The following is a 26,101-nucleotide window of genomic DNA, read 5'->3' as shown; positions in this document are numbered from 1 at the left end:
GATTTGTACAGACTACCTCATTCATTCCAATAATTTTTTGGCTTGAAGGTTGGGGAAAGGGTGGGAAAATGAACAAATCATGAGCAGCGTAACAACTCGGGTATATCCTATATACAATTGCAAGATGAATCCGATGCAATCCTTATTCTGCCACAGCCTTAAGGGCATCCGCAGCCACATTGCAACCCCACCGAACTAGTTTGAGCTCCTCGGAGGACACAATATCACTTTTCGCGACAACCTTTCGCACAAAGTAGATAAGGCCTTTGGCAATGTGTGGTGTCTCCTTGACACCCAGGAAGATTTGCATCAAAGGCCCTTCATTCTTCGCAGGCTCATCTGGTGTCGAGCTCTTGGACTTCTTCTTCTTCTTGGACTTTTGGGATTGCTGAATGATACTGATGATTAAGACTTCGACAAATGTCTTAGTCTTAGGCTGAAGGTATGCAAAGTTGAGATTCTTCAGAATGCTCAGGGTCAAGCTGCCATCCACGATGAGGGTGCTGAACATCTTGGCCAGGTTAACCACGGACTTCATGCTGACACCGTTCTCCTCATCATCTGGGTCGAAGTTGTTGTCTTCATCCTCGTCAATATCTCCTCGTTCGCCCATCTTCTTGAACTCATTCCAGAGTGCAAACATGAAGGACATCTTGATGCGACGACCCTGCTCACCACAAATCCGACGCGCAATCAGAGAATAGTATGGGTTGTGGACCTGCTCCTCCATGGCACAGTGTAGGAGGACACGAGGGATTTCAAACTCCTGCGCCCGCTTGAGGCGAAGCTTCATGAGTCGGACATGTGCATCTTGGAAGTCGTTGGCAGACATTATGGCAACGAAGATCGACCGACGAACGTCTGTGTTCATGCGGTGGGCTCGAGCGAGAACTCCAAAGTCAGGCTCACCATCGCTTTCATCATCTTGGACCCCAGGTTGAGTCATTTGTACGCCAGCCATTTCTTTTTGTGCTGTTACAAGAGGATCTTCCTTCCAGCTTGCGCCGACCAACCACCACTTGCCCTTCTTGGAGGAATTGTGGATATCGTCACGGGAGATGTTAATAGGTTCAGATGCGCGGATCACCCGAGAGCTGTTCAAAGAACCCAAAATCTTGCGCATTTTGGTAATGTGTTCTGTGGTGATACCTGCGCCAGCTGCGGCTGAAGCTTTCGAACGGTTGTTCTTCAAATCCGTAATCAGGTCAATCATGAACTTTGTGCGAACAGAGAGACTGTCCTCGCCAACTTTTGCGACGGCGGGCTGAATGAGCAATACAATATCCTTGAGTGCAGACGGGTCATCGAGTCGGAGTTGAGGGCCAGAATCTGCGTACATGTTAGAGGGCTAGTGATTTTGTTATGGGTTAGGTATATCACTTACTCCGGATGACCTTCAGCAAGAGTTCGGTGTTTGCTTCATTGATGTCCTGCACGTAAAGACGGACGTAGTCAAACATCAAGGAAGAACCGATGACGTGGAAGTTGTAAAGTTGCGAGAGAAGAGAGACCAAGTTGGTAGCTTCTTTGCCTTGGAACTTTCCACGCTCGTCACCATCAGCATCCAATGTTTCGACGACTGTTTGGATAATTTCCGCGCCGACGTCCATGCCCATGAGCTTATACAATGCCGCAATGAAACCTGCATGCAAAATGAGGAAGGTGTCCTGAAGGGCAGCCCTCTCACAAATTAGGCCCATTAGTAGGCTGATCAAAGTAGATGTAACATGTTGACGCGGGTAATCGCGGTACAGCTTTTCGAATTCGGCAACAATCGAAAGCATGTTGGCCTCGGACAACTTGTTGAGATGTCCCTGGGCCTGGCGCTTGAGACGAGTAAGAGATTCGCTTTCCGAGTCGGAGCGACCTCGCAATGAAGGTGGAATGTACTTCTGAGCAGTGGGTTCAGGTTTCGTGACCGGGGCGATATAAGGATTTTCCTTCTGTTTTGGCACTTTGCGCTCTTCTTCGTCGAAACCGTCAAAATCACTGCCTTCGGCGGCCTCGTCAGAATCATCACCGCCAAAGATTTCCTCGTCGAGATCGAGATCCTCGGCGCTATCCATTTCACTATCATCATTTTCGAGTTGTTGAGCTTGTTGGGCTTGCAAGCTCTTGGCCTTGAGCCTCTTGTTTCGTAGCCAATCATCAGCTTCTCGCTTGCGCTTTTTACTCTCATCCTCCGAGCCATCACCTCCACCACCACCAAGGTCTCCCAGCAAATCTTCCAGTCCATCCTCCTCAAAGGCCTTTGATAGTTTGCCTCCTTTCTTGAGGCCAAGCTTTTTCTCCAATGCAGCAATCTCGGCATCGTCTTGCGCCAACTTAGACTTGACCGATCCTGGGATGTGGGCCTCAGTTTCTTCGGGCTCATCCTCGGGTTCATCCTCGTAGGCGTCGTCGTCCGACTCATCATCTTCATCCTCATCCTCATCCTCATTGAGGTCGATTTCTGACCCGAAACCGGACTCGGGCTCTGACTCAGATTCAGACTCGGAGTCTTGTTCAACTGCTGCTTTCTTCAGGATAGATTTGGGCTTCTTCGCGGCCTCTTTCGTGGATTTAGACTTAATTTGCGGCGCACTGGGTCCCTCGTCGAGATCCATGCCGTCTTCCTCATCGCTGTCATCTTGAGCCTGCTGCTGAGGCTTTTGCTGAGATCGCTGCTGAGGACGCTCGAATGTCTTCTTGTGCTGTGGGGCTGCGTGTCGGGATTTCTTCTGCGTACGCTCATTTTGGCGGCGTTCTTTGCGCGAGGCAGGTCCGTTCAGGCGACGCTTCTTGTCACCGTAGACGTCGCGGATTCCGAGCTCGGATCGTAGATCGCGAGGCAAGGCTGTCGTGTTATGCCGAGGGCGGGGCATCTTGTACCGGAGATATGTATCTTGTCTGCTCGCAAAGAGTTCAAATGTCGGTCCTCGATATCAGGTACCCCGGGCGGTCGGCAACTTTTTTCACTTTTCTGCTGCCCCAAAACAAAGGCGGAGAGGCACCCACAGCGGAGTTTCTCCCCCACTGTGAGTTGTTCCCAGCTGTCAATTGCATATTGACCATCTGCTCCAGCTTTCAGATCCCTTAATTATCGCGCGCGTCAAAGAAAGATCTCCAAATATGGCCCCACATTTGGGACACGATGAGGTAAATATTGATATCGGTGCTACCTGACTGCTACACCTCCGCACATGCGACCACGAACACCAATTCCAAGCTATATCACTAACACTGGTCACCTTTAGTTCTTCAAGTCTCTGGCCGAACTGCTCTCCAAAACCTCCCAAAAAACTCAAGGCTCGGTAAACCTCACTCAAAAACCTCTCATTGATGTGCCCGGTGCCACTACCACAAATTCCCAACCATCTATCCTCATCCGAGCCACTGATGGAAACACCAATACGCCAAACCTGAAGAGCGCAAGCAAGGAAACTCAGATCTCTAAGAAAAAGTCTCAGAAGGTCAAGCTCTCAACTATCGTCAACCCAGATGAAATTGAGGCATTCTACGTTCGGTACGCCGAGGTGTGCAAAGCAGGAATGTCCGGGTTGAAGAAGCGAGATCGCCGAGGCCGCAAGGCGAAGACCAAGGGCGGGGCTACTAAGGTTACAAAAGCATAGATTTGCTCTTCGGTCTATTTCCAAGATGGCACCATCGTTTTCGTGTACTCCGCTCGGACCTGACACGCGATGTGTTTGATGGCTTCGTTTTCTCATGCATTAGCTGGCGTTCGATGGTGGTTCTGGCTTTTTGTTCTCGATTTTTCAATGCGAACTTCCTCCAAGTGTACATATTCCCCTACGCTTGTGGCTCACGGGCGCTGTGTTTGTTTATACGAGTCCTGTGGGACGGGAAAAGAAATGAACGACTTTCAGCATTACAGTTGGGCATCCCCTATTCGGACGTTGCATCTTAACATCTTTGGTCAAATTATGTAGACGAGGGCCCGGCGCTGGAGAGACCTATGCGTTCAGACTATATAACAGTCGGGAGATTGAAAGGTATTTGTATCAATTAATTATTCGTTTCTGACATGACCCGGGATCCCCTTCAATGATACACGCAACGCTAGAATACAGAAATTCAGTAGAATACAAACCATGCCATATATCCACCCATGAGTCGTGCAAATCAGCGCCAAATATCATAACAAGAAAAAATATTAAGATGGCCTGTGTAAAGAGAGAGGAACAGAAAGAGTAAGCATTAAATCGACCGTAAGATGGGGGGAAAGATCCAGATGAAGAAGTGGAAAGAGTAAGGGATTAAAAGGAGGGCATTTCAACCATTCGACTAGTCCAGATCCCAAGGGTCAAGTTTCTTGAAGATTTCAGCATCTTCGTACTCCGAGGAAGTTTGAGGCTCCAGTGGAAAGCTGAAGTCATCCTCTGTGGCTGGGTCCTTCCTTGTTTGCTGGAAATGAGAATGTGGCTCACTCGGTGTGGACGTGATAGTCGGCTGGGTAGTTGGGTTGATGACAATGCGCGCAGCAATATGAAGGAGAATAACGAAAAGATAGGCAGGGGGAATCAATACTAGGGTGATAGCCTTTGAGATGAAGGATGAGCCATCATCACCAGATGGTTGGTACAATGCCGAAGAATGAGGCATAGGAGAGACGTCACGCTCTCTTGTGGCTTTTGCCCGGCGGCGGAACTCGGCACTCATGTGGTCAAAATCAGTATTCAACGCAGTGGCCTTTGCATGAGGGTTAGGGCGCATTTGGATGTCCGAAGACGCATCCGCAAAACGACTGGGTCGATTCACATTGCTTGTAGGAGCCATTGAGGGTGAGGTGTCCGAGAACGCATCTGCGAAGCGCCTGGGCAAAGTGTCCAAACTTGTATTATTCATTAATGCAGGACCAGACACACTGGTTGGCTTTGTGATGTCGTCACTTTGAGGAATTTTGATTGCTGGGAGCTGTGGCATCTCAAACGAATCCGCTTGTGCTGATTCCAATCCAGAAATGATGTGTTTTGTGCTCGAAAGCTTGAACATATCTTCTGACTCTTGCAGATCGTGGCCTCCCACAGATGTCGGATGAGTAGAAACTGAAGCTGGCGATTGAGGCTCAGCAGAATGGAATGACTCGGGGCTCGACGCAAAGGAGGCATCATAGTCAGCTTCCAGTTTGGGCTCAGCAGCGGGTTGAACAGGTTGAACTTCTTGGGCGTTCATGGAATTTCCTTCGGGTAATGCCTCGGCTTCAACTGCACTGGGGGCTTCAACACGGAATATAACTTCTGAAGTTTCAGCCGCCAACACTGCGTCAGTCTCAATTGGGACGATGGGATCTGCTCCAACTGCAGTTTCGATGAAAGGTTCGGCTTGTGGTATAGCTTCTAGTCCAAGTTCAGACTTGGCCTCAAGCTGCGCTTCGACTTTAAATTCAGCATCTAGTACAGCCCCGGATTCAGACCCGGCTTCAGCTACACCATCGGCTACAAACTCAGGCTCGAGTCGGCCTGTAACGTTCATCTCGTGATCAATTTGAAGTGCAGCATCGGTACTGGATGCGTATTCTGGGTTGAGCACATTTTCAAAGTCATGTTCATCTTCTGCGACTGACGTAGCCTCAAACTTTGCAAGCAGGCTAGTGAAAGTTGGTGGTAGTTCAGTCACCGAGCGCCTAGGAGGGCCAAGATATGGGGAAGGACTCAAAGCCTCAACAGGAGAGGATTCCCGATCGTCGGGAATCGTCTCTAAAATTGTACTGTTTGCTTTGTTTGAGGTAAAACAACTGTCATCGGTCAAGTTTCCGTCGGTGTCGTCCCCGGTGCTCACGGAATCGATACAATCTGACCTAATTGAAGAGGGCGACGGTGTCTCTCGCGGAGGTTCTAGAGCATTCGGTGGCCTGTCTCTCCGATCTTTAGGTTGCCAGGCCTTTTTGCGCCGAGGTGCCATCGCATCGTCCGGGAGCTCAACGCTGAAAGCGCGTTTGAAAGGGCACGGCGTGACCTCATACCGAAGAACTGTGGGCAACGCGATCTTCAGATCCCGCACCAAACTCCGGTCGTCTTCCGTCTCGTACGGTATTTCGATGCGATAGTATGTAAGAGGGCGAATGCGTAAAACAAACTTTGAGACTCCGTCGACACACCAACACTGCGAGTTTTTTAGGATCGCATGGACAACATTCCCACATTTCAGGAACGCCGTTGAGCCATGAACCTTCTCAAGCCTCAGTGGCGCTGTTGCGACCGTTCTTTCAGTCGCAGAGCGCCAGGGGAGTGTTTCGATGGTGTCAACCGGGTAGTCGAAGTCGGATGGCGCAGAACTGGAAGGAATAGGGGCGAGCGCCCTTGGGGAGAAATGCACGATTTTCGCAGATGGGTGATAGAAAATTACATGTTCGGGGGTATTCGGCACGCTCGAGCGACGTTGCGCGAGTGGATTTAACTTGGTGGGAAGGGTGAGGGAGCGGCGGAGGGATTGTTTCTGACCTAGCTCACTTGGAGACTCAGGCATTGTTCATGGATGCGATCAATAAGGCTTAAAGGAAAGTGTAAAGAAAAAAAATGTTAGTGTAGAGACATGTTTGTACAATATACTAATATGAGAAGCCAGGGTATCCGATGCGAGAAACGCAGGAAACGGGGCTTATCTGCAGTGTTACGCGGGGAGATGCACTGTTGCCTCAGGCCATCAACATCAGGTGACCATGACGCAGCTTTCAATGGAGGCCAGGCATCCACAGTTATTTCGGTTTCACTTTCAAGAATGCATTGTTGCTAGCTTCTTAGCTATTTCAACACTTCTGGACTTCTCCGCAGTGGTATTTACTTGGATCTTTCACGGCCTTGGAAACCACAATGTCAAGCTTCGAGCCAAATGCCGTGATCCGCGGCTTCCAGCTCACAGTGGTAGGCAGTATGTCACCCTATATGTTTTGTTGCTATTTCCCGGTCATTCAGGGGGGGATTGGTTTAAAACATTCAGTTGGATTCCTGGCTACACAAGAAATTCCATCAATGTCTCCAGGGCTGTATAGCATCGGAGTCGGCTCATGCCAAGACTTTGATCAAGTACTGAATTCAGCCAGCCACCTGTTGTCATTTGCCTTGGAATAGTCCCCTGAATGGGCAATGTGCTTTGGATACTTGCTAACCGATGGTGTGCAGCTGTTCGTGCATTAGCGAACCCTGAATTATTCAAGTACGACCATTTCCGCCAAGCAGCTCTCGCAATAGCCATAGGCATCGTGATCCAATTGATCATCCAAATTCCAGTACGTTTCTAAACTGACCTGCGCTGGTTGAGGGTATTTTTTTCTGACTTCAATTCAAGATTATTAGCGTTAAATTCTCCATCTACATCTTATCATGGGTGATCAACATGGAGCAAGCTGTCTGGGATGACAAGCTTCTCAATGGATTGGAATTCATGTCCAAGTCTGTCCTTCAGGTGCCATTTTTGCTCATGACCCTGATGCGATATGTGACACCCACACTGGATGAAATGTACGTTCTCTTGGCAACAAACTCATTGACAGTGTCCGCTGACCATTTCACTAGCTTCATGCAGTCAATTCAATGGGTGGACACCACATACGTCCAGAAACATAAATCCGAAGATCCTCATCACCTCCGCTCTCTATACTACCCCAATCTTGTTCAGTACTCCGCCAAAGGCGGCTCCAGCGTCTCTCGGCCAATTCCCCAAGCATTGAAGTCATTCTTCAATCGCTATGCAAAGAAGATTGGTATGATGCTTGGTATCTATCTTCTCTCAATGGTTGTTGTCATCGGTCGGTTCGTCATGCCAGCAGCGAGTTTCTACACATTCCGAAGCCATGTCGGCTCCAACCCCGCGGCCGTCATTTTTGGAGTAGGTTTGATTCTGCCGAAGACCTACATTGTCACATTTCTCCACACCTACTTTGCTTCGCGCAGCCTGATGCGTGAACTTGTAAGTCCAATCACCCTCCCATACTTGGTATTTCCCTTATTAACAACTGCTAGCTTGAACCCTACTTTTGGCGCATTAAGTTCACTCCTGAGCAAAAGCGTCAGTGGTTCCGCGACCGTGAAGGTGTTCTCTTCGGCTTTGCCTTCGCGTTCACGGTTCTTCTGCGCATTCCATACATTGGCGTGTTGATGTACGGCGTTGCTGAGGCATCTACAGCATACCTTGTCACTAAGATCACCGACCCGCCCCCACCTCCTGCTGAAAGTACAAACTTCGCAGAAAGCCAGGTTACCTGGAAGAACAAACATGATTTCTTGCGCTTGTCTCTTGATAATCTTGACAAGCTCAATGTCGAGCACGATCAGAAGGAACCGGCCTCTCCCGGAAAGAAGTTTACTTGAGAGTCGTTAGCGCCAAGGTCTCCACAGCAAAGGTTTCATTCGAGGATTAGATATGGCCTTGGAAATTGCACAGACACCATGTACTGAGGCACTATTATTAGCATATAAGGCAGTTTTTTTTGGTTGCTCCCCTTTAGAAGGAGAATTATTTACAAAATACATTTCACGCTTCAACAGTCCATACGTCTAGAGCTCGGTATTCGCACCGGGGTATATGTTGTATAGGGCGCTAGCTTATCAGACCGGTAATATGCGAGATAAAGCGATGATAAGCCAGATCTCCAACGCTTCACATAACTGTTATTCATGTCCACATGTAAATGGACCGGGCGTCTGCGGGGTAAGACCTTATCGTGAGGGGACCTAGTCCATAATACTCGGTATATTTGGGGTCCCCAGCTTACCCTGAGTTCGAGATTTATACTCTCACCATCCTATAGCTACTGCCTCAATCGCATTAACCGACTAAAAGACTCCCCCAATAAGTGCAAATATGGGTATCAAGGGAATTCGTACTGCTCTAAAGGTCGATCTTGACAAGCCTGCGTGGGAACAGCCTGGCTTACATGTATGTTCTTATGTTCTCTGGTCGTGAAACATTGCTAAGTCCCCGACAGAACAGATGGCATCCAGATGGTGTGTCAGGTTTTGATCATGATAGTCCCATGGAAGACACGGCATGCTAATCCCACCTTTCGCAATCTCCAGTTCCGGCTTATGGAAAAATCGCCAATAATGAAGTTGTCAAGATCGAATGTCTTGACTGGACAGGAGGTCAAATCGGAAACAACGACTCAGCCGACGATATTAAGAATGTGGACCTAACCCAGATCCATTATCTATCCGGTCCATTCGACATCGAAACTGCAGAGCCCGGCGATGTTTTGCTCGTCGAGATTCAGGACGTCCAACCATTCGAAGACCAGCCATGGGGATTCACTGGAATCTTCCACAAAGAGAATGGGGGAGGTTTCCTAGACCAGCTGTATCCCGAGGCGTACGTCAATGTCGATATCATGATCTCATGAGATATATCAGGACTAATGGGTCTCATAGAGCCAAGGCGATCTGGGACTTTGAAGGAATCTTCTGCTCATCTCGACACATCCCGCATGTTCGATTTGCGGGATTAATCCACCCTGGAATCCTGGGGTGTGCTCCATCAGCCGAAGTCCTGGCTGAATGGAATCGTCGAGAGGGAGAGCTGATTGCAACCAATACTGTTGCTGATCGAATTGTCGCTCAGCCACCGAATCCCCAGAATGCGCATGCTGGCAGTGCTACCGATGAGGTGAAGAGCAAGATCGCCAACGAGGGTGCTCGAACAATCCCAGTGAGGCATTATTATGTACAACAAGACTAAAGCATAAACTGACATGTCCACTAGGGCCGCCCCGAGCACGGAGGTAATTGCGATATCAAGAACCTCTCCCGCGGATCGAAAATTTACCTCCCCGTCCATGTCCCTGGCGCTAAATTCTCCGTTGGAGACTTGCACTTCTCTCAGGGCGATGGCGAGATCTCGTTCTGCGGAGCCATTGAAATGGCCGGTGTAATCACATTGAAGTTCACAGTCATCAAGAACGGCATGGCAAAACTAGACATGAAGTCACCAATCTTCCATGCAGGGCCCGTAGAGCCCCAGTTTGGTCCTGGGCGATACCTGACGTTCGAGGGATTCTCGGTCGACGAGAATGGCAAGCAACATTTCCTGGATGCGACTGTCGCTTATAGACAGACTTGTCTCCGGGTTATTGAATATCTTCGGCGCTATGGCTATAGTGATTATCAGATATATTTGCTGCTTAGCTGTGCGCCAGTGCAGGGGCATATTGCCGGTATTGTGGATATTCCAAATGCTTGTACTACGCTTTCGGTGCCGATGGATATCTTTGATTTCGATATTCGGCCTGAGTCAGATGTGGTTAAAAAGGAGATGGGAGCTTGCGCTTTCGTGACAAAGTAGGGCGCTCGGGAATGGAAGGGCCAAGTTGAACAGTCTAAAGTTCACTTTATCTGGATATTCCAATGGATCTCTTTATTGGTGATCTTTCTCTGGTCAATAAGGCTAGAGTAGTATCAATACATGTATATTCTGCAACACAGGCCAATGTTTATTAGCATAGTGTGTCGCCTACACCCTGTCGTCATAATATGCTACGATCTATTTATAAATCGGTCCTGTCAACACCACTTTATGCTGAAAATATATAACTTAATACTTTTTGGAGGTAATATTAGGCCGATGATTTGAGTAAATCTTGTACTCTAACCCTGACATGCTCTGTGGCAGGAGTCTACCATGTAGGAGAGGTTACAGTATGGACTTTGCACAAAGAACAAGGCACATTGCCTGAATGATGTGATATCATACATCATGGGTCATTGTTTAACGAGAAGACCACGTCGTGAATCGTGATGGGAACAAAAGGAAGATGAGAGTGAATTAGTTTCAAACTCTTCAAGAGAAGAACTTCTTGGCAGCGGCCTTGTCCTTGGCCTCCCGGTCCTTGACGGTCTTCTTGACCTTGGCGATCTCATTGATGATACCAGCATCGCCAGGAGCCAGCTTCTCTGCCTCCTGCAAATCCTTCAGCGCGGCATCCTCCTCCTTCAGACCCTCGTGGGCAACAGCACGGCGGTAGTAGGCCTTGGCCTTATCGGCATCCTTAGCCTTAGCGGAATCGGCGACTTGAAGCGCATACGTGGCCCAGTTCTGAGCCTGGCGGAACTTCTGGAGCTTGTTGCCGAGTAGGGAAGAGTTGGAGTGCAGGGTGAATCGGAGTGCCTTCATCTGCTCGCCCAACTCCTTGGGGTCATTCTCTTCGGGCTCGGGGAACTCGTTCAAATAGCGCAGACCCTTCTGGTACTTGTCCAGACCCAGGTTCAGATCACCACCCTTGAAAGCAGTGTTGCCGAAACCCTTGAGGTCGGAAGCGATCTTGAAGCAGAGAGGCGCGGTAAGCGCCTCGCCCTGGTGGTCCTCGGTGAAATCCTCGTATGGGTCGCCTGTTGCATCTTGTTGGCGCTTGTTCGCGTTCTCATAATCCTCGCCGGAAAGCTCGCCGCAGTCCACGATGGTCACATCCTGGAAGGGCTTGTCGGACTGAGTCTTCATGTTCTCGATCTTGCGGATCACACTCTTGCCGTTGATGACCTCACCGAACACGACGTGCTTGCCATCAAGGTGGGGAGTAGGGACGGTAGTGACGAAGAATTGACTGCCGTTGGTGCCGGGGCCGGAGTTGGCCATGGAGAGCAGGAAGGGACGGTCATGCTTGAGGTCGAAGTTCTCATCGGGGAACTTTTCGCCGTAAATTGATTCGCCGCCGGTACCGTTGAATGCAGTGAAGTCACCACCCTGAATCATGAACTGCTTGATCACACGGTGGAAAATTGAGCCTGAATCGGAATACTGCGGTTAGTGGGTGTCAATGCTATGGGAGCGGGGTATCGCAGACGTGCCTTTGTAGGTCAATGCCTTGCCCTGGGTGCCAATGCCCTTCTCGCCGGTACACAAAGCTCGGAAGTTGTCCGCGGTCTTGGGGACGACTGTTGCTGTCGTTAGTCATGTTAAATTGTCAAGGGAGAAAATCATGTCGTACCATCGTTGAACTGTGTGACAGGCAGATGTTAGATGGATTTCGGACTCGGCATAGAGGATGCGGGCAACTTACCAGCTCAAATGCAACCCGGTTAGGCTTGCCGTCACCGATTTTAATGTCAAAGAAGACACGAGAGCCTACAAGCTTGTCAGCAACTCGACTCAATTCTTGCATTCCGCGGGCAGATGAACCCCGCAATGAACTTACGCTGAGCTGTCGCCATGACTAAGGAGTTGTAGGGAGAGAAATTTCAAAAGTGGAGAAGAATAGAGGAGAGAAACGAAGTTAATATGGCAGAGAAGTGGAGGAGAGAGAAGTCAGCGTTGTGGGGGAGTCCGGCGCTTGCGGTTCAGGAAGCTTCCATTGCGGGCACCCCAACTATGTTCGGACCACGGGATTTGTATAGAAGGTTGTATTGGGGGTATCTGCTAAAATCTATCTAGGTACAAAGCATTACTCTATCTCTATTTCTCTTTTTTTGGCTTCTCTCCTTTTGTTCACTGTAGCAATTCAGGAGGAATTTGGAATTCAAAAGGTCCCTTAATTTCCTGTTCATCGGAGTCTTTGTCTCCATTCTTCGGCTCCTTGGGCTCCTTCTTAGGAAGATTGGTATTGATTTCGATTGTGACCTAGAATGAGACCAGTCAGTATAGAATCAATGACGGCGAGGAAAGGAGCTAGGAAGTCAAAATGTACCGCCGCGTCCTCGCTGCAGTAGTCCACACCCACCGGCCCATCGTTCTTCAGTTCAACCTCCATCATGGCTTGGAAGACACCATTCTTGACCCGGTCCGGAGTATAGCCTTCCTGCATCTTGTCATAGAAGAAGTCATAGATTTTGCGCGCTGACTCGGGACCAGCTGCGTCATGAAAGTCGGGTTTATTGCCTTTCTTCATTTTTGCATAGAGGGTGAATTGGGAGACTAGATTAAACCACCATCAGTATTGCTCAGTAGTGTTCCAGCAGTAAGATGAAGAGCCATACCACATAGTACTTCCCCCTCAATATCCTTAACATTCTTTTTCCACTGTGATGATGTCAATTGCCGGTCTGACATGTATGAGCCGTTTGCCTAACTTGTACTCCATTCTCATCGGGCCAGAACTTGGCCTTCAAGACCTTGTTCACGAGGTTCTCAGCATCCTTCTCGTTATCTTCTTTGCCTATGCCAGCAAATACAAGAAGGCCCTTGCCAATAGAGGAAACCAACTCCGAATCGACTGTCACGGATGCTGATTTGACTCTTTGGATAACGACTGGATGGGATTAGTTGATGGAGGTATACAACGTAGGTTGGGAGTTCCTAACGTTTCATTTTGGTGACCTATAAATCTTTCATATCTTGTCAGAATAAGAAACAGCTGGGTGAAGTTGGGGTACGTACCCGCGGCGTAGACAAGATAAGGGCAGTGATAGCGCTGGCACAGAATGTTGCCTGTTGTTGCCCAAATGAGCTTGTTGAACTCAGTTTGTTAGCGGGACTTGATTCTTTGGCAAAAATTGTGTACTTTTGAACTGAGAAATCCAAATGCGACGAGTATCTTGTGTGTGTAAGGCCCACGACCCCTCGCGCCGCCCTCACGTTCGCCTCCGCCCGTGACCGCCTACCTATTAGAGCATCCACGAAGCTTTCCACTCAAACGCGGAGAGGCATTCCATTGACTTCCGAGTTTCTATCCCTCTTGCTGTCAAACAAGCCCTTTTACCCACAATTCCTCCTACACCAACTACCTCGATTGTGCACCTGTGACCATTTTGGTCGAAAGCGCATCACCTCACCGTTCCGACCGCATCAATCCCGACGCCAGTGGACGGCACAGTCCACCAACGGGTTCACAATGGCAGCCCGAAAAACGCAGCAGGAAATTGAGAAAACCTTCAAGAAGGTCTCTGAAGGGATACAAACGTTTGAAGGCATTTACGAGAAGATCCGCCAGGCTACAAATCCCACACAACGGGACAAGCTCGAAGACCACCTCAAGCGCGAGATCAAAAAGCTCCAGAGATTCCGTGATCAAATCAAGTCGTGGGCCGCCGGAAATGAGGTCAAGGATAAAGCTCCTCTCATGGAGCAGCGAAAGGCCATTGAAGTGGTGCGTTTGGCTTTCCTAGCTTGGTCCCTCCACAGGGTCAATGCTTCCTTCAAGTGGCGGCAAGCTAACACCGTTAGTAGTGCATGGAACAATTCAAAGCCGTCGAGAAAGAGATGAAGACGAAAGCGTATTCAAAGGAAGGTTTATCAGCAGCTTCACGACTTGACCCAAAGGAGAAGGAGAGAGTCGAGTGTTGCGAGTTCCTCTCCACTATGGTTGACGAGCTTCAGCTGAAGATTGAGGCCCTGGAGGCAGAGGAGGAAACACTCCATGCGCAAATGAAGAAAGGCAAGAAGGACACGAAGAAGGCGGATCGAATGGCCGATATCTCCCATGTGACGGAACGACATAAATGGCACGTAAACAAGTTGGAATTCCTCAATCGTTCATTACAGAACGGCAACTTGGACGTGGGTGCGGTACAAGATCTCAAGGAAAGTATCAAATATTACGTCGAAGAAGGAGGTAGTCTTGACTACTCCGGCGAGGATGAGACACTCTACGACGATCTAAATATCGGCGATGAGATCGAGGCACAATTCGGTATGGGTGGCGAAGGTGATCGTGTATCATCACAAGATGCTCAATCAGTCCAAGATGAAGAGCCAGAACCGAAACCAAAGGTCAAGCAAGAAGCGCCAGCAGCCCGAAGACCATCAACACAGATGAAATCGCCGTTGCCTGTTCTTGCTACTCTCCACCCGTCTGCTTCATCGAGTGCCACTCCGGGCATGAAGCCCGCTCCCCTTCCGACCCGTCCCCCTGGTGAAACCCTCAAGTATGCCTCCGCCGCTGCCGCTGCCGCTGCAAGTGACAAAAGTGGTGTTGGTATTCTTCCTCTTCCTCCTCCACCAGGGTTCAGCCCGGCTTTGTCCGTAGCACTGCCTACTCCCAAGTCTTCTACTGCTTCGCCCAGTGTGACACCAGCACAACCAGTTTCCAAGTCAATAATTCCACCTACTGTAGCAGCTGTTACAGAAGAGCTTGCTGGGCCCGTGCGACCGAAGATCCCTGCCAGTGCAAGTGTCTCATCGCCAGCGCCCGCCAAAGTGGAGACATCAACGAATGGCAAACTAGAGACAGAAGGAACTGAAACTGATGAATCGGTATATCACCTGCCCCCTGGTCTCCAGGACCTGCTCCAATCATTTGAGGTGACGAAGTCGCGTGCATCGGCCAACCCATCGCCGTCTGTTCAGCGCCTTCTTGCTACCTCATTGACGACATGCCCAGAAGCTGGCGATGCTGAAAAGCCACGTCACTACAAGCCGCAAAACCCGTACAGCACTGCGCTATACTACCCACAGGAACCCCTTTCCATATTCGATGACCCTCGGTTGTATGATACCGGGAGAATCGACACGGATACCCTCTTCTACCTTTTCTACTATCGTCAAGGGACGTACCAGCAATACCTCGCCGCCAAGGCCCTCCGAAACCAGAGTTGGCGCTTCCATAAGCAGTATCAAACCTGGTTCCAGCGTCACGAGGAGCCCAAGAACATCACCGAGGAGTTTGAACAAGGCACCTATCGCTTCTTCGACTACGAAAGCACATGGTCAGTTAAAGATTCCGATTGATTCCGTTTCCGTACCAACTTTACGAGCTCCCCACTTACGAATGGCATCAACAGGATGAATCGGCGCAAGGCTGATTTCAAGTTTGTGTACAAATACCTCGAGGATGAGTTATGAGGCGTCTTTGTTATTTTTTTCCACCCTTGAGCAACCCACCCGGGTCTCCCAGTGCAGATGATTGATTTTCACCCTGGAGTTGTTCGCAATGTCCGTGACTCGACGCTATGATTCGATAGATTGGATGTTTTAAGGCTATGGCGGGAACTTTGATATCTGTGGGGGGGTCTCGGTGGGCTGTTTTATCTTTTATTGTTTTCGCAGGACTGGCATCAATGAGTGCAATGAATGGGCCTGGGTGATACGGGAGTTTCGTGTTATTTGCAAGGTTATCAATTGTTCGAACCATACAATGAATCCTTAAGTCAAGCATATTGGCTATATAATACGAGGTAGCCAAGTGGCTAAGCAGCCAAGCAGCCCCAGTAAAGTTCATTGCATGCTTATGCGTCAGTCTGCCTTACACCTGGGCAGGTACCATGGCTAGGCCTTGGGATGGAGTACAGCCATATGTACTGAATGTAGTACGGAGTACCAACCTGGGCCCTGGGTCTCAGGTTGTCTACTCCATACCGTTTTCTCTATTGGGACAATGCAGGCGAGATGCAAGCAAATGCAAGAAAATGTAGAAAACTATAAGAATGATAATAATAAAAATAATAATAAAAAAAAAGAAACCAGGAAACGGGAAATAGGGGCGGCACGGCTGTAATTCACCTAACCTCCAAGGTTGCTTGCCCAGGACCGGAAGCAATCCCAAATATCCCCGAATCAATGAATAAATATAAATTAAATAAATAAATAAAGCACCGGCATACGACGAATCGCTTCACTCTCTGTACACCCAGCGACGTGCGACGTCAGAGAACGCTAACTCGCCAGCAAACGTTACGGGTTACACCTGCATCCCACTCGCTCTTTCAGCCCCTTGGCAAACGCTAGTACTGAATGCACTTTCCAAGTGCGGGATTTTTCTTTCTAGAAGCCCGGGGATTAGCGAACGCTAGTCGCTAGTCGCTACCTCGTCAGGGGCTGTGCGCGACCGCGACATCATCGGTCGATCTGCGATCTCGGATTGGAGGGGTTTGGAAATTGTGGGAATCGACCTTGGCCAGGTTCTCCATGGAGATGGACATGTTCGGGAACGCAAGGCTGGATCGTGCGGATCATTTCTGATAATATAACCGGCACGATTGTGCCGACTTGAGATATGTCAATACGTCAATGGGTGGATTTTTTTGGGGGGGGATGCCCGGGATGATGTGCATCATGAACTTGGACTCGAACTTGAACTTGAACTTTGAACTCTGATTCCTTCTAGACCTTAACCAAGGCCTTTCACCTGGACTTCAACCTGAAATTCAACGCTCTTATCGGAAAGCTTCAATGTCCCTTACAACCAGGAATTCCACATCTCTCACATGAAACGGCAATGTACAACTGTCCCCTGTGACGAAATCAGAAAAAAAAAAACAAAAAGAAAAAAAAACACCGGGGGCCATGGCCGTCAGACACGAGCTCTTGGCAGAACGCTAGAACGACACTAGAAGACACACAGAAGAGTCAACGTCCAATCATGAAAGGATCACGGTGAGGGGAAAGTCACTGGGCACCCAAATGTCTGACCGCTGCTTATCGCCAACAACCAACTTACCTCGACACACCTGATCATTCTCCAATCATCATCGTTCAAACTATCCAGGATGTGAAAATGAGGGCTATGAGAGGGGCACGCTAGAAGGACCGTGGAATATTCGGCGTCAGCAAAGATCCGCATACAAAAACAAATTCCCGCATGCGAGGAGGCGGGGAGGCTGAGTGGTATTGTCCAGTCTGCTTCAAGTAGTTTTCTAGAAAACTGTCTAGTGCCATTTACTGTCTCTTTCACAGCCATTCACAGTCGAGTCTTGTTGTTTGCTGTCCCGTGTCGACCAATACCCTACTCGAGGCCCCGGTCATGCTCCATGATGCTGGAGTTTCACGTTGGGCACATAAAAGGGCTCATGTCTCCATTGCTTAGGGAAATTATTTTGCACTTGAATCTTAAATACTTGGCCCAAATCAATTCTCACATTTCAATAATTAGTTAAACTACCTCTCTCACAATGGTAAGTGATTTTAGGTTGTATGGGCGCATATTCTAGACTAACCCTCTCTTTCTTCTATAAGACCGCAATTCCAATTCCCCTATCACACCAGCGCTCATTCTCATCCGCACCAATCGACATGCAGTCCCGATTCAACTACACAGACTCCTACTCTTCCTACTCCTCCTCACCAGGAAGCATGGACTTCTTCTTCTACGGCGGTCAACCCGTCTATGATACCCTCTGCGACCTCGACACAACCAGTCCCTTCCCTATGCAAGAGGTCGCACCAGAGCTCTACAACATCACCAGCTCGCCATATACCTACCAGAGACCACATGATTACCCAGTCTTCGACCGACCCGCCATGCCTCAGAGCGCACCCAGCAGCTGTGGCAGCAGCTATAGTAGCTACAGCAGCAGCTTCAACTTCCCCTCCGAAGAAATCAACCTACCAAGCTACCCTATCAGCGAATATGAGCCCAGTGCCGACTCGCCAGCGCCGCAGACATTAAAGTAAGCTAGCTGCCCCTACCGTCACAATAAAATCAACGCACTAACATATCTCCTTCAGGCCCGCTAAGCCCTTCGGTTGCGACCACTGCGGAAAGTCCTTCACCCGTTTCGCGGACTTGAAGCGCCACCAGTCCAGCGTCCACTACCCCGTTTTCCGCAACTGCCCTGTCGAGCACTGCTCGCGAAAGGGTAGCAATGGCTTCCCGCGACAGGACCACCTCGTCGAGCACCTGCGCTCATACCACCACATGGATGTGCCGAAGCGTGGATCCTGCAAGCGCTCTGCGAAGCAGATGTCATGATTTTCTTTGTCTTTTCTCGCCTCGCGCTGATGTTTCCGGCGTTTTTCCCGGCATTTTTACGATATCACGACTGTTTTTTCCTCTTCTGTTTTTGCTATTTCTATTTTTACTTTTGTTTGTTTCAACGATAGACTGCAGTCCTGTTATGGATCGGTCCTGTATAGAAGATGTGCATTGCTTCTTCGCATTAGTGTGTTTCAGTTTTCGAGCTCATCGCTCATTATACTTCTTATGTGTTCTAGATTCTAGATCGGGCTTAGATGGCTTATTGGTGGAATGTTTCAATGAATTGCAACGATCATGATCGACCATTTTCCTAAATTGATTTAGACGACTTTGCCTATATGCCATTCCCCCTTTCTTCCAAGGCTTGAAATCAAAATTTTCACCAGGTGCTCTGGCCAAGTGAATTTCTCCCAAAGTAGGCGCGTTGCAGTAGTCGCACAGACTAACCGAACTAAGTAGGTGCTGTATCAAATATCACGATTGCAGGTATACTCCGTGCTCCGTGCTCTGTACTAGCTGCAGCATTGAGTCGTACGTTTTGATTTTGCTCCAATGGCCCAAATATGCCTCATAAAATACAAAGAACGTCTAATATAAAAAGCAAAGAAAAATGAAAAACTCTAATGAAAACTCTGACATCTCAAGCTCTCTCTTTGTCCTTTCATACAACAAACTCACCCTAAAACCCCAAAAAAAGGTTAGCCCTCATTTTGGCCCCCAATTCCATGTTTTCTTCCTTCAACCATCCAAGTCCAGTAACAGTCCATGTGCAAGTACGGAGTAATTAATTCCACACCCCAAAATAATCCTTACATGCAGGTACCAGGGGATCATTAAGTCCAATAATGCACATCCGAAACAAATCTAAGTCCCATCCTCCAAAACATTACTCCGACAATACCAATCCCAAGCCCAACAATTCGTTTCAAGAACATTCTCAAACCGCCTCCAATGCCTAGCCCCAGCCCCATCAATTCCAAAGCCCCTCAATATCCTCCCCCCATTCAACAAAATGTAACGCAAACCCCTGATCAAGATGCCACCTAATGTGACTATGCATCAAACATGCCCCGGGATCATCCGAACGGAACGCGCGAAGTCAATACCCTAGCCCAGGTAGTAGCGCTGTATTGCGTTTCGGGAGTCCGTCAGCTGCAAATTCGAGATTTAACCTGGTACACTTGTCTGTAGATGTAGATCCAGACGTAGATCCATTCCAAAGTCCGTATCCCCACACGGAAACGAGGAAGGTGTCCCTATACTCCGTAGGTGGATCAGGTGTGCCACATTCATTCTAGTTTGGATGATGACGAGATCCCAGGTATTTGCATTGGGATTGATAGGATTGGCTGTGACTTGAAATCGTGGAGGTGCCGTTTAGGTACCAGCGATAGACAAAGTGATTTTTTACTGACGCCCTTGCCGGAAGGGATTTGTTATGGAACAAGTCCGCTGTAGTGAGAAAGAAAGAGCTGGGTTAAGACTAGCAGGATTACATTTGAGGCAGGTGCATCTTCGTAGGTGTCTGTGAGCTTGTAGGCTGCTGTGGTTGGGGGATGGGGTCTGTTTTGTCCATCTGGTAGTACATCATACCGCAGCTGTTTTGCATTACTCTTAGGTGAGTAGAATGGTTGTGTGTTGCCGCGCGCAGACAGAAGGAGCTAGCTTTTGAAGCTTAGTTCCTGGAATTATAAAACAGCACAGCGTGTACAGTGGGATATCGCATCCTCACAACAAAGTCTATCAAATCGCTAGTCTAGCCGGAGCTACCTAAATAGGAAATTCAGACCGATAGCTCCATACATTATTTTTCCGGATCTAAGTATGTTGTACATACTCCGTACTCCGTACGGAGTACAGGAATCTCAAATATCAACCTCAATTCAAGAACATAAACATCCTCCCCATCCCCCAAAAACGCCCTTTAATTGACAAGAAACTAAACTCACTTAGCCCCCAAATCCACAAACTCCTTAAAACAAACCCCCCTAACCTTCCCATCCAAAAATACAACCCCCTCTTCCTCGAGCCTCAGCCTCTTCTCCTCGCAAAACCCACCGCCACCTTTATGCCCATCAACCTTCCACTCCCCCTTATACCCACCCAACGACCCATCCGCTGCAAGCACCCGATGACACGGCACCTCCGGCGCAAAGGGGTTACTGCGCATCGCATTGCCAACCGCCCGCGCACTGGAGCCTAGGTATGTTGCCATCGCCGAGTACGTAGTCCACCGGCCTGGTGGGACGGAGAGGAGCGTCCGATATACGCGCCGACGGTAGGGGGTTAGCGTTGGGTGCAGGGAGATGCGGTGGAGATATTTTTTGGTTTGCGCTGTAGGTAGTGTGGGTGTCGGGGCTTTCTGGGATTTTTGGGGTTTGGAATCTTGCTGGTCTGGGGTTGGTGTTGGGATCTGGGGATCTGCGGGCTGTGCTATCGAGAGCGACATGACTTGTGGATCCTCTTGCTTATGCTTTTTCGGGGATCTTTTTATGTGATTTATCGCCCTTTGGTTTTTAGGGTTCGGGTCCTTTTTGGAATCTTGGAATTCCTTGTGGTTCGTGGAGAGATGGTATTCCAAGGCTCCATTTGTAATTTGTAATTAGCCGGGAACGATGCGACGCGAGACGCGTTTATCGGGAGTGGGGTACTTACCACGTGAGTATGGAGTAGCTGTTAATGCTAAGAGATATGATATGGATTTTTGTTCGAGTGTGAATATTTGAAGATAGAGAAATGGGGAGGGGAGAAACGGCTAACTATAAAGCTCGACTTATAGGTTGAGTTGATGGTTGTTGTTCCCAAAGTGGCCAATCAGAGCAGCCTCTCTCGATAGCATTTTCTTCTCAGTAACATTTATTTTATTCTTTTTCATGATATTTCGATATTTCGATATTTTCTTAATTGTTCTGAGGATAAAATACTGATATTAAATCATATAACTGTCTATTTTTTGCTTATTCATCAAAACGTCACACGGGCATAGGTAGGGAGCCTAAACATAGCACATCATCAAGTCCCCCCATCTCAAATCTAAGCGCGATCTACATGCTCCGCTCCTACGGCATTATCACCAGCCTTAGAGGCAGCAACAACCGCAGCAACAGAAAGAGGCTTTCCAGTCTCCGGATCCACCACGCTGCCCTTAGGACCAAGAGACTGCACCATGCCTGGGTTCTCCTCCTTAAGGCGCGCAAAGGTCTTCTCTGCATCCCAGGTCCAGGGAGTCTTGGCTGCGAATAGGAGATCCATATCCTCTAGTGTGCGTTGGTTGCTTTCTGGGTATAGAGCCCACACCATGGGTATGGCGATCACATTACTGGCGGCGAAGACGTATAGTGTCTTTTCGCCAATGGCATTGAACATGACGGGACACAGTAGAGTCTTTCAATGTTCTGTCAGTATGTTGTTCTTGTATTCATTGAAGACATTCACTCACCAGCCATCCATTTCCAATACTCCATCCGACAACACCGAAAGCATTTCCACGTGCACGAACGGCCAAGGGGAAGATTTCAGCCGGGTAAACCCTAAGAACTCAGGAGTTAGTATTAAATCAAAAGATCAGACGCGAGTTCCGTACCAAGGGACTGTTAGCCACGAAGCGCCAAATGCAGAAGTGAAGATGAAAATCATCGAAGCAGCGGCTGCACCATACGAGGATGCCTTGCCCATATCACCGGCTGCCTTGTTGTCGATGGCGAGACGGGAAAATCCACCCGCAAGGAACATGGCAATACCCTGAACAACCGCACCCCAATACAAAGTCCACCGGCGACCGATACGGTCGAGAGTAAAGACACAAACTAGGGTAGCAAACTAGACACGCACATTAGTACAACTCGGGATTTGCCTCAACACCGAAACATACCATGTAGAAAATATTGTTCAGTCCACTAATCCACTGACTCTTCATCGAATCAAAGCCAGCAATGCCAAAGATGGTTGGTGCATAAACAGTAACTCCTGCAATACCAACCCATTCTTGCATGATCTGTAGCCAAATGACCAACTGTACACGACGCCCGATATGGAGGTCACCGGATTTGTAGCCAACCAGCATGGACAGATAAGAGTCACCGTGATTCACTGTCCGCTCCAGCTCAGCGATGCTCAGAATATCCTGGAACTCGGCTTCCGCTCGGATGAGGTCCTCTCCGCTTGATCCACGTAGACGCTGTAGAACATAGCGAGCCTCGTCCTCCCGGCCGACCTTAACGAGCCATCGAGGTGACTCTGGGAAGAACCAGACAGCCGCAAAGAGGGCTATGAGAAAGACGATCTGGAATGCGATGGGGAATCTCCAACGGAAGGCTGACTCTCCGTTGTCGATGAAAGACAGGCCACTGTCGAACATTAGAAAGGATATCACGGAAATTGGATCAATGTACATACAACTCCAGCCAATAAGCCAACACCACACCGAAAATGTTCAGCGTGAATTCAATAGCGATGAATTGTCCGCGCGAAGTATGTTCAGCTGTCTCGGTAGCCCAGACAGGTACAATAGCGTTCAAAATTCCGGTACCAATACCATTAACGAAACGTGCTGCGAAAGTTAGTCTAAGCCTGCGCGTAATAAACCTTAGTCCCCCTTACCGCAAATCATCCAGTTGTGGTTCTGTGCCGAACACTGCAGGGCCGCGCCTAGAATAGCCCATAAAGCACCGGCTGCAATGGTTTTGATTCTTCCCGTGCGGTCTCCGAGCCAGCCACCGAGTAAGGCGCCGAAAAGCGTTCCCAGGTAGTAGACCGACACAATCCCACCTTGCAGCAGGGAATTTGTGACCACCGGGGTCACCTCGCCATCCACCACTTCAGTATAACCGAATCCCATGAGATCAATGTAATCTTTTGCATTGTTGACACCGGCCATCATTCCTTGATCGTATCCGAAGAACAAGATAGACAATCCAGCTACGCAGTTGATTCCAATGAGAAGTTGTCGCTTCTCCAGCTTGTGGACAACATTCCACGAGGGAATTTTATCACTCATTTTGAACGTGATCGAGAGGAACGAACCGAGTATTCCTAAAGGCTTGGCGCATTAAATATCCGCTTCTATAGACCGAAAAAGTAATAAAAGCGCAGGGAAAACAACCAGACCCAAGCTCGCGGGCTATAATAAACTGCACAACGAAAAGAAATAGACCCAAGATTGCACCTGCATCCCGGCACCCGAGGGTTTTAAAGCTTTTACATGCAGTGCCGAGACCCTGGTCACACACGGCGCAACTCCGAACTACCAATGGACCATGATGCACAGCAACTTCCCCCCGCAGATCGACCGGAAAGCAGCCATGAATAGCAAGGAGTGACACTTCGGATTCGGTTATATTCCGGTGGGACATGGGGAACATTGGATAGCAAACCAGTCACCAACATCAATGCAACATGCCTTACCCACCAGAATTAGAAAACCCGGGGATCAGGGCCAGAATCCGGGCTCGGCAAGTACCTACCGTGTGTGGTAGGAATGTCATGGCGGGGCAAGATCTAGGGGCTTTTACCCGGTATACTCACCTCGGTAATCCGTTCTGCACATCCCGGGAAGCTTGTACTAGATTAGGCTTGGGATCTGTCCAGAAAGTAGATTGTGGCCCGGAAAACAAACTGCGAATCGATGAGCGCTACGTCCTCCGTTGTAAATTTGGTGAATTATCCGATGGCATGGCGTTCTGTAACCTCCGCATTTTCCCTCGAGTGGGTCGGGTGGCCCCAGGGGGATGGATGTTCTTGGCACGCTGCTTTTATGCTATCAGAGTATTTCTCAGTACGGGCTTGGCGTTTGGCTTTGGTCGCGTGACATACTCTCATGTGATTGGTTGTCACAGATGAGAGATCCATCGGCCAGGTACGACCCTCACCTCCAGTTCTGAACTCCTCGAAAATGACTGAAGAGACCAAAAATCCAGTGGAGCTAGATTGGTTGGTGTACGTAAAAGCCGAGGTATGCCTTGGATCTAAGCTTCTCAATTTGCTTTCCTTTATTCTCTCCATGATTGTAGTGTCTTTTGAGTTTTACCTTCTGAATACCTTCAAACAGCCTGGCCCCGGAGGAACGCAGTAAGGTAACATAATTAGCTCACTACACCGAAATACAACGCCCCTAACCCTCTCAATGCACTTAATTGTCCATTTCTCAAAAAAGGCGCTAATCATACGTCATTTATTTTCCTGTTAGACCGGAAACCCTGCTTTGTATGGGGCTTATTGCAGAACACGGGAATATCCGCCCCCACGCACTCACTGTCGGCCGAACGGCATCTAGGCGCGGCTTTTCTATGTACAACATAGGGTACTATATACTTGGAGATGCTTCCGATCGACTGTGACATCATCGTATCTATTGATTCTCCTCCAAAGGGCCTTTATATATATAACTACCTCAAATGGGAGACAAGGTCTTGTGTTTGATCGGAGTCTCTCGTAAATCTATAAAATATGTCAAAATCCGTAGACGACTATCAAGGCAAAGCGATGTCATATTAATCTAGATTGTGCTGTAACCTTAATCAATAACACGCTGCCATGTAGAGAGGGGTAGTTAGGTTGATATTGTGGGAACGCAGTGCTCGGAAAGCAAAGAGTACGTGTCTTGAATGTATGCTTCTGGTGCTTTATTTCAATATACTCTGATATGATTTTGTAAAACAAAAAATGGGAAGATAGTTCTTCAACCTGTTCCCATGAGACCAAGGAGGCCTAAAGTATAGACACATAATTGGTCCAGTGGCAGGAGAGTGGGCCCGAAGACTTGAAGAATTGGAGAGCGCGATCTATCTGAATCTGGATTAGCGTGTCTTTATTCCCAGGCCGGGGTCCACTCGTATAGATTGTTCTACAACATACTTGAATACGTTGTAATATGTAGCTGTATCCACAAGGATTAGCACCAAAATGCGGGGAAATGTATAAAAAATTCCCATATTTAGTTGTTTTGCTTAGGTAATATATGCTCAAAGTAGATCTCTAAACATAGGTACCTTCAAGTTTCAGTAGCGACATGAGAAAGTGGTGCGCGTTCAGCCCGGTATTCATATCCACTTCCAGCCTCAGGTTTCAAAGTTTAGTTGTTTCGGGCATAGATCTTGACCGAGTTTACCAGCCAGTGAGCTTCATTGAAGGTGGCTGGGTTATTTCCAACCCAATCATTGCAGGTGTCGGCCAGGCTGGAGTAGGTAAATAGACTAATAGGTGGGTAACTTTTCGGAGAGAAGGGTCGGATTGGAACGGCATTGGGTTACTGGACTAGAGCCAAAGAAGGGAAAGAGAAGCTCTATTCCAAACCATCCAACTAGGAGACAGGACTAAGAGCCTAAGAACTAGCCCTGTCACACTCCACGTGCCAACACATTATTGCAGACACGAGGTATCCTTCAACGCTGCCTATGTATTTTTGTCACATCATAACCCACGGCCCTGTCAGATCCCTGCTCACCAGAGTACCGACAGAATTCTACAAATCATGACCAGGGGTTGCGGTACCAAATAGTAGAAAAACAAATAAGGGTTTTATAGAGTCGTTCCGAGATTTCTACACTGGTATTA

General features: G+C 48.6%; 12 protein-coding genes across 12 annotated transcripts; 5 read left to right on the top strand and 7 right to left on the bottom strand.

Annotated features, from left to right (window-relative positions):
- Positions 1-142: 142 nt before the first annotated feature.
- Positions 143-2,864, bottom strand: PEX2_085040 (MIF4G domain-containing protein; the record flags this gene model as incomplete). The annotated part of the gene is made up of 2 exons (XM_016745774.1): positions 143-1,329; positions 1,385-2,864. The coding sequence occupies 2 exons, from the start codon at positions 2,862-2,864 to the stop codon at positions 143-145; spliced, it is 2,667 nt and encodes an 888-aa protein (XP_016602221.1).
- A 247-nt stretch (positions 2,865-3,111) lies between these two features.
- PEX2_085030 (signal recognition particle 14 kDa protein) lies at positions 3,112-3,611 on the top strand (the record flags this gene model as incomplete). Its single annotated transcript, XM_016745773.1, has 2 exons — positions 3,112-3,138; positions 3,237-3,611. The coding sequence occupies 2 exons, from the start codon at positions 3,112-3,114 to the stop codon at positions 3,609-3,611; spliced, it is 402 nt and encodes a 133-aa protein (XP_016602220.1).
- A 673-nt stretch (positions 3,612-4,284) lies between these two features.
- PEX2_085020 (uncharacterized protein) lies at positions 4,285-6,465 on the bottom strand (the record flags this gene model as incomplete). The annotated part of the gene is made up of 1 exon (XM_016745772.1): positions 4,285-6,465. One exon carries the CDS (start codon positions 6,463-6,465, stop codon positions 4,285-4,287), a length of 2,181 nt encoding a protein of 726 aa, XP_016602219.1.
- Positions 6,466-6,809: 344 nt separating this feature from the next.
- Positions 6,810-8,306, top strand: usgS (transmembrane protein UsgS; the record flags this gene model as incomplete). Its single annotated transcript, XM_016745771.1, has 5 exons — positions 6,810-6,867; positions 7,119-7,225; positions 7,285-7,457; positions 7,512-7,905; positions 7,959-8,306. 5 exons carry the CDS (start codon positions 6,810-6,812, stop codon positions 8,304-8,306), a joined length of 1,080 nt encoding a protein of 359 aa, XP_016602218.1.
- Positions 8,307-8,799: 493 nt separating this feature from the next.
- PEX2_085000 (acetamidase/formamidase family protein) lies at positions 8,800-10,272 on the top strand (the record flags this gene model as incomplete). Its single annotated transcript, XM_016745770.1, has 5 exons — positions 8,800-8,874; positions 8,924-8,942; positions 9,015-9,303; positions 9,363-9,639; positions 9,694-10,272. 5 exons carry the CDS (start codon positions 8,800-8,802, stop codon positions 10,270-10,272), a joined length of 1,239 nt encoding a protein of 412 aa, XP_016602217.1.
- Positions 10,273-10,767: 495 nt separating this feature from the next.
- On the bottom strand, positions 10,768-11,676 carry PEX2_084990 (Tetratricopeptide-like helical; the record flags this gene model as incomplete). The annotated part of the gene is made up of 1 exon (XM_016745769.1): positions 10,768-11,676. The coding sequence occupies one exon, from the start codon at positions 11,674-11,676 to the stop codon at positions 10,768-10,770; it is 909 nt and encodes a 302-aa protein (XP_016602216.1).
- Positions 11,677-11,727: 51 nt separating this feature from the next.
- On the bottom strand, positions 11,728-12,134 carry PEX2_084980 (uncharacterized protein; the record flags this gene model as incomplete). The annotated part of the gene is made up of 4 exons (XM_016745768.1): positions 11,728-11,858; positions 11,912-11,921; positions 11,984-12,048; positions 12,119-12,134. The coding sequence occupies 4 exons, from the start codon at positions 12,132-12,134 to the stop codon at positions 11,728-11,730; spliced, it is 222 nt and encodes a 73-aa protein (XP_016602215.1).
- A 274-nt stretch (positions 12,135-12,408) lies between these two features.
- Positions 12,409-13,227, bottom strand: PEX2_084970 (D-aminoacyl-tRNA deacylase; the record flags this gene model as incomplete). Its single annotated transcript, XM_016745767.1, has 5 exons — positions 12,409-12,540; positions 12,608-12,834; positions 12,897-12,939; positions 12,996-13,168; positions 13,221-13,227. 5 exons carry the CDS (start codon positions 13,225-13,227, stop codon positions 12,409-12,411), a joined length of 582 nt encoding a protein of 193 aa, XP_016602214.1.
- A 523-nt stretch (positions 13,228-13,750) lies between these two features.
- On the top strand, positions 13,751-15,585 carry PEX2_084960 (CNOT2/3/5 family protein; the record flags this gene model as incomplete). Its single annotated transcript, XM_016745766.1, has 2 exons — positions 13,751-14,005; positions 14,086-15,585. The coding sequence occupies 2 exons, from the start codon at positions 13,751-13,753 to the stop codon at positions 15,583-15,585; spliced, it is 1,755 nt and encodes a 584-aa protein (XP_016602213.1).
- Positions 15,586-17,865: 2,280 nt separating this feature from the next.
- On the top strand, positions 17,866-18,544 carry PEX2_084950 (Zinc finger, C2H2; the record flags this gene model as incomplete). The annotated part of the gene is made up of 2 exons (XM_016745765.1): positions 17,866-18,242; positions 18,301-18,544. The coding sequence occupies 2 exons, from the start codon at positions 17,866-17,868 to the stop codon at positions 18,542-18,544; spliced, it is 621 nt and encodes a 206-aa protein (XP_016602212.1).
- Positions 18,545-20,495: 1,951 nt separating this feature from the next.
- Positions 20,496-20,999, bottom strand: PEX2_084940 (MGMT family protein; the record flags this gene model as incomplete). Its single annotated transcript, XM_016745764.1, has 1 exon — positions 20,496-20,999. The coding sequence occupies one exon, from the start codon at positions 20,997-20,999 to the stop codon at positions 20,496-20,498; it is 504 nt and encodes a 167-aa protein (XP_016602211.1).
- A 584-nt stretch (positions 21,000-21,583) lies between these two features.
- PEX2_084930 (uncharacterized protein) lies at positions 21,584-23,546 on the bottom strand (the record flags this gene model as incomplete). Its single annotated transcript, XM_016745763.1, has 6 exons — positions 21,584-21,934; positions 21,990-22,080; positions 22,134-22,369; positions 22,422-22,896; positions 22,946-23,099; positions 23,150-23,546. The coding sequence occupies 6 exons, from the start codon at positions 23,544-23,546 to the stop codon at positions 21,584-21,586; spliced, it is 1,704 nt and encodes a 567-aa protein (XP_016602210.1).
- Between the last annotated feature and the right edge of the window lie 2,555 nt (positions 23,547-26,101).

Source organism: Penicillium expansum, assembly GCF_000769745.1.
Source record: "Penicillium expansum strain MD-8 chromosome Unknown contig284, whole genome shotgun sequence".
NCBI lineage: Eukaryota > Fungi > Ascomycota > Eurotiomycetes > Eurotiales > Aspergillaceae > Penicillium > Penicillium expansum.
Note: the sequence above shows the minus strand (reverse complement) of the source record. Positions and strands in the feature narration are given on the sequence as shown.